The 6,550-nt window shown below is 49.8% G+C and overlaps 1 protein-coding gene and 1 pseudogene across 1 annotated transcript in view; both read right to left on the minus strand.

Moving 5' to 3' along the window:
• Positions 1–1,517: 1,517 nt before the first annotated feature.
• LOC118717875 lies at positions 1,518–1,669 on the minus strand (annotated as a pseudogene).
• Positions 1,670–2,579: 910 nt separating this feature from the next.
• Positions 2,580–6,550, minus strand: part of STPG4 (sperm-tail PG-rich repeat containing 4) — a 36,834-nt gene continuing 32,863 nt past the window's right edge. The window contains exons 6-7 of the mRNA XM_036436113.2: positions 5,271–5,375; positions 2,580–2,745 (exon numbers count right to left, since the gene is read on the minus strand). Coding sequence (XP_036292006.1) covers positions 2,629–2,745; positions 5,271–5,375 — 222 coding nt within the window. The 3' untranslated portion in view covers positions 2,580–2,628. The remainder of the gene's footprint in view (positions 2,746–5,270; positions 5,376–6,550) is intronic.

Consider the following 6,550-nt stretch of genomic DNA (forward strand, 5'->3'; position numbering starts at 1 on the left):
ACCTCAGTGAATACCTGGGCAGAGTCCCCGTCCCAGCCCCCGAACACACAGGCGGGTGGGGCTGCGTTATGACCAGATGGCAGCACTGGTGAGGACGACAGGGGCCAGTCCCCCAGCTCCACAAAGGCAAAGCTTAGGGAATGGTCCCAATGCACCAGGGTGTCCAGAAGGCCCTGCAGTCTCGCCTCTGAAATATCTGCAGGCCAGTCAGACACCCTCTCCCTCTGCATGGTCTTCATTCTCTCCTGGGACACCGGGAGCCGCCCTCCCCCCCAGTTACACACACCACACAGCTGGGCCCCTGCAGCCTGGTCTGCACCGAGGGTCTGGGCCCTTCCGGCCAGAGCTAAGAGCCCAGGGGTGGACTCCTGACCCCAGGCTGGATTCTCTCTCCTGGAAATCTAATACCGGCACCGAGAGGGCTGGTTGCATCCTTTCAGGGCATTGACTCAGGAAATGATATGAGAAAAGGCTACATCAGCTTCTGTACCTTAAAGTGGCCGTGAAGTCAGCCTGCTGAGGGAGGAGGCCTCAGAGAGAGGAAGAGGGGAGACAGGGAGGGAGAAGTGGTTCCTGCCAGCCCCTGGCCCACCGTCTTGTCGGGAGATACCCCTACATACTGACAACACCATCGCCCTCCTCCCCTGCTGTGAGGGGTTCCTCGAATTCCCATCTACAAACTCTCAGATTGACACAATCGCCCCTCTGTAGAACCACTTCCCCGAGCACCAGGTGCAACTGGAGAAAACACCTCTGCCCGCACCAGCTGATCAGGGAGACTCTGACCCACTTGGAGGATAAAAGGCGTAGAAACCTGCCAGGAACTACCTGCTCTGAACAAAGTGGGACAGGAGCCAGGGCCTAGGACATCCCTCTGGTCTTCCAGTGGCTCTTAGGCCCTGAAGGAATGCAATGCCGGGAGTGTCCTCCACAAATGGGAAATTTGAATGAATTCAGTGAGATGGGGCCTGTCCTTCCTTGCCCCCGATAGATACCCTTTTGATAAGGACCTACAAGACCAGAGAAATATAACAAACTCCTTTCAAAATATAACAAACTACCGCATAAGCATTTTTTTTTAAAAAAAAAAACATATTTTATTGATTTTTCACAGAGGGATAGAGAGTTAAAAACGTCGATGAGGGAGAATCATCGACCAGCTGCCTCCTGCACACTCCCCATGGGATGTGCCCGCAACCAATGTACATGCCCTTGACCGGAATCGAACCTGGGACCTTTCAGTCCGCAGACCAACAATCTATCCACTGAGCCAAACTGGTTTCAGCTGCATAAGCATTTTTTAACGTTCCTTTTAATTATTGATCAGTGACTGGAATCTCCCCGGCTCTCATGTTTGGCCTCTCTCAGGCACGGCTCCCTGAGCAGGCTACCTTGGCCTGCGTGGCTGCCTGTGGTCCCCGGCTTTCAGACGGAACCTCGTCCAACCCCCTCCCACCCTCAACACCAGTCCAGCAGGCTAGGCTCCCTCTGTTTCCCTCCAGCAAATGTTTATTGCCTTTGCGCCGACCCCCACTACCACACATTATGCAGTCGAGTTTCCCACATTTGGGGAAATCACAATGGCCAGCACATCCAGAGCGCAGTAGAAAGGTCTCGCCCAGGGAAAACCACCTTCATGATCATGGAGTCTCCCCTGCCAGGTGAGTATGCAAATGTTTATTTTTGCCTTTTGTCCAAACCAGGTTCCTCGCCTACCACCTCCTTCCCTCTCCCCGCTGACTCACAGCCGCTTGGTCTCTTGGGTGTCCTCCTGCATTCTGCCTTGTCCCTGCTTCCGACCACCTGCGGCCTTCGTTGTAGAAATTGTTCCTCTGGCCACCAGCTTCCTGAGACAAGGGCCTGTCCTCCCGGTGAAACTGCCCCTGAGCTCCCAGCACCAGAAGGAGTGGCTTGGCCCAGGGTTCAAAGCCTTCCTCCAGCCGAGGACCCCCCAAACTACCCTCCTGGCCTCATCTCCCCTACAGCTCCCGCCCCCCCAACTCAGTCACACGCCTTCTTCATCTTTTCTTAAGCCCCCACTCCCCAGTCAACTACACAGCACCTGGCACAGAGCAGATACTCAAAATATTTGTGTTGACTTGAAACCACAAATACTCATCGAGATGAATAAATATTGTTCTTTTCAAGGAGCTGAGAGGGAGAAAGAACCACCTGTTGGGATCCCATCAAGCTCAGCCTGGCCTTGGTTGAATGCACACACACACACACACACACACACACACACACACAAACACACACCCCACCCCCAAGGAAGTCTCCCTGAGACCCCAGCACAGTCCTGGCCCAGCCGGAGAGCCGAGGCCCACAGAGCGCAGCCTGGACCCATCACGCCTGTCTAAGCTGCTGCAAGGGCAGCCGGGAAGTTGCCCAGGAAGACGACCTCTGACAATAAACAGATTGAGCAGAAAACTTATTGTTCAGGTCAGAACACTTGTGAGAGTGAACTGGAAATTGTGCTGAGACTAGGCCAGGAGAGCAGGCTGGATGGTCACTCGGGGCAATCTATTCGATTCTGGGTTCAAACCCTCCTAAGAGTAAACATAATAGAGTTTTCCAAACATAATAACTTGCTAAAACAAGGCAGCTCAGAGCAAAGATGGCTTTATTTTAGAAGCCAATTGTGTTGTTGAAGAAAAGGCTATGTTCTCGCCCCATCCTGGCTATGCTCCGGGGCTGCTTGGGGTATTGTGCTGAAGCCGTGTACGTTCCTGGGCCCGGGGTTCTCTGAAAACAGAACAGAGAAAGGGAACAGATGAGAGTGTGACACCAAAATCCTGGAGCCTGCTGAGCCTGGCCCCTGGCTCAGGGGTGGCCGGCGAATCCCACCGAGGGAGACAAGGCCCGGGGCACCCTTGCACCGGCGCATGTCCGTGGCGCTCAGACCTGCCCCTCTCCCCACGGCTGCGGAGGTGCTGGGAGGCAAGCAAGCCACGGGGCCTAGACCTGCGGGGTGGCCGCTCACATGCCCCCACTTGCCCCCACAGGGCAATCTGTCCCTGGGCATGCATCAGAGTCCCCTCTGGTGAACCTCCCTCCGCCTAGCAGTAAGGGGATGGAGAGGATGCATTCTGCACCTGAGTGGTTGACCTCAAAAGCCCAAACTCGTGGGTGTCTGCCGCTGACCCAGCATGAGTAGGAAGGCATTTCTCTGCCGCGGCCGGTGGGCCCAGGGTCAGAGCATTCTAAAGGGGCCTATGAATTCTACTTTTTAGTAGTCACGTTTTCACTTTGATGAAATTCTTTTTAAAAAATGACCGTGCCAATTGTTTAAACAAAGCTTCCGTTGTGTGGTGATACATGCAAATGGCTGTCATTTCCATAGACTAAGGCTTGGATTTCTTAGGCCCGTGTTTTCCATGCTGGGGTGCCCACATATTCTTAAAAACCCAAAGGAACTTTAGCTTGGGTTGCTGGAGAGACACCAGGTTCCGTGTGTGTAGTTAAGGGAAGAATTTTATGGTCAGACAGGCCTGGGTTTGGGTTCTCGCCTCACCCCTACTGGCTCAGTGTGACCTTGGGCCATGGGGCTTCCCGTGCCTCCCCCATCAAGTGAGGTGCTGAGGCTCCCGGGAGGCCCTCCAGGGCAGTTGCTCCCCACACTAGCTGCAAGTATTATTCCCTGTTATCACCTTCTTGTCATTTCCTTCCTTTCCTGCAGCTTGTTATCTCTTCGGGAGACAGTGAGAGTGGAAATTGGATTACTCTGAGAGTGGGACAGAGAGTCAGCGTGGATGAGGTCAGCTGCCTGCAGAAGCCGCTTTAAATGACAGGATGTTTCCTTTGCCAAAAGCAGAGGAGCAGCCTGGAAATCTCATCAAGTCCTGGCCGGATGTCAAAAAAGCTGAAGCCTTTATTAGTGCAGTTAATGAGGAAGCAGCCTGTGTGAGAAGTCCCGGAAGACCGGCCCACAGAATAGGTTTGTGGGCCCCCCTGCTCCCCAAGACCACCTCTCAAGAGGCTGCCGAGGAAGGTTCTGAGACCTGGAGAACATCTGGCTCCACTCCCCCAGCCCTGATTTCACTGTCACCAGCAAGCTTCTCGTTGTCCTTGGCTTCCATGAAGAGTTTCTTATAACGGGAGACACTCCACAGAGTAGCAGCCCCAAACACCAGCAACCCCCTTCTGGCTTCTCCAGCATTTCCTGGGGGTTTGGTTAGCATGGCTCCAACTTCCTGGGAAGGCTCAGCCCTGTGAGCTCCAACAAAAGTATGAGTCTGGATCATGGCGATGCCATTAGGGTATGAGGATCTGATTAAGGAACCCACCAACCTCCTGTTTTTAATTTTATTGGCAGGGACTTCCCAGTATTCATACCTCCAGATAAAGACCACATTTACCCCACACCACAGTTGGCAACTCTGGGACAAGATCTTGAAGGCAAGGGCCTGGGACGCCTGCTCCTACCCACTGCCTAGCGTCCCCCCGCCCTCCTTCCAGGGTGGGTCCATTTCCTTACAGGCAGGCAAGATTTATATTTCTGTCTCCCAAGTATCTCAAATCCGGTTATATCAGCGAGTTTGAGCGACTTTCAGACTGGTGTGCAGGCTGGAAACACCAAAGCCATGGGAATTAAAACTGTCTTTAAGCATTAAAAAAAAAAAAAAAAAAAAAAAAAAGCCTCTGTTCATAAACTCCATGTTATGCTTTTGAGATCTTCCTTGGTCTTCCCTGGGTCTTTGAGGCTCTCACACACTCCCAGAATCTACCTTCTCTTTATCTCTAAGTGGACTTGAGCCTCTTCTCCGTCTCCTGAGCCCTAAGGGCAGGATGATTGCTCATGCCTTCATGATCTCCTTTGGTTCAATAATAATGTTTCTGCTCTTTCTTTTTACTCTTAGAAGCCACAAAGGAAGACAGTTCTGGATGGAAGGGGCATCCACAGGTCCACTGCCTGCCTCGGTTCACTAAAGCCGTTTCCCCACAAAACACCCAGGCCATAACATGGATGGCTAATCACTGTGCTGGCTCTTCTCAGCTGGAGCCATAATTCAGCTGCAGTCTTCAGGAGTCACCTGTGCCTGAATCTGGCCCAGGGCTTGCCAGGTATTTGAGCCCTAGACTCTGCTGCCTTGACAAGCAATTACACACACACACACACACACACACACACACACACACACAAATTGTATATAATAATCCCCATCCCACCTTCACAACCACGACCACCACCTTCCCTCTCACCGCCCCCCCCCCCTTGCAACACACAGCCATAAAACCTACAACCACAATCTGTCTTTTAGAATACTTACCGAACAGGCGGGCAAGAATCGAGGTACTCTGGATTGAAAACAAGAAGTAACGGAACTTGCTGAAGGTATTTTCAAGTCATAATGACCTGGTCCTGGGCCTTCACGCTATAGAAAAGTTTTTAAAAAGTGTTTTGTAATTACTAATACTTGATATATGTTAATGCTTTATTTGCCTTCTATAAATAAACTTATGAATCAGTGTGACATGGTAGAAAAACTGGTTTGGGACTTGGAAGATCTTATTCATGTGTGCCCTGGCACAAGTCACTATGAAATGGGAAAAATACCTGCTTTATCTACTTTACCTGCCTGGCAACTCTGCAAGATCCTCAACAAGATCCTGAAGGCAAGGGCCTGGGACACTCTCTTCTACCCACTGCCCAGCATCCCCCACCCTCCTTCCTGCAGGGTGGGTCCATTTCTTACAGGCAGGCAGAATTTATATTTCCATCTCCCAACTATCTCAAATCTAGTTATATACCAGCCGATCAGTGATTGTCTTTCATCATTGATGTTTCTATCTCTTCCTCTCCCTTTCTCTCTAAAATGAATAAAAATATATTTTTTAAATGTAAAATTTTGTGCCAAAAAAAGAGCATTTATTTGTGGGAAGTTTTAATTTATTACTTTATTTCGAAGAAAAGTGCTGCTGAAAGTTATCGCATACTTCGGGGAAGCTTATGGTGAACATACTTCATCTCAAGATCTTTGTGAACACTGGTTTAAATGCTTTAAGAGTGTGATTTCAATGTGAAAGACAAAGAACAATCAGGCCAGCTGAAAAAAAATTTGAAAACCAGCAATCACAATCATTATTAGATGAAGATGTGTGTCAAACTCAAAAACAACTTGCAGAAAGATTAAACGTTTCTCAGCAAACACTTTCTGATCATTTACAAGCAATGGGATAGATTTTAAAGGAAGAAAAATGGGAGCCACATCAACTGAATGGAAGACAAATGGAAAACCGAAAAGTAATCAGTAAAATGTTTCTTCAATGGCATGAAAGAAAGTCTTTTTTGCCTCGAATTCTGACTGGCAATGAAAAGTGGATTTATTTTGAGAATCCCAAATGCACCAAATCATGGGTTGATTCAGGTCGACCATCAACATGTACTGCAAGGCCAAATCGCTTCGGAAAGAAGACAATGCTCTGCGTTTGGTGGCATCAGGAAGGTGTGGTGTATTATGAGCTTCTAAAACCAGGTGAAACCGTTAATACTGATCCCTACTGACAACAAATAGTCAATTTGAATCACGTTTTGATTATAAAACCACCA

Source organism: Pipistrellus kuhlii, unplaced genomic scaffold (assembly GCF_014108245.1).
Source record: "Pipistrellus kuhlii isolate mPipKuh1 unplaced genomic scaffold, mPipKuh1.p scaffold_m20_p_13, whole genome shotgun sequence".
NCBI classification, from domain to species: Eukaryota; Metazoa; Chordata; class Mammalia; order Chiroptera; family Vespertilionidae; genus Pipistrellus; species Pipistrellus kuhlii.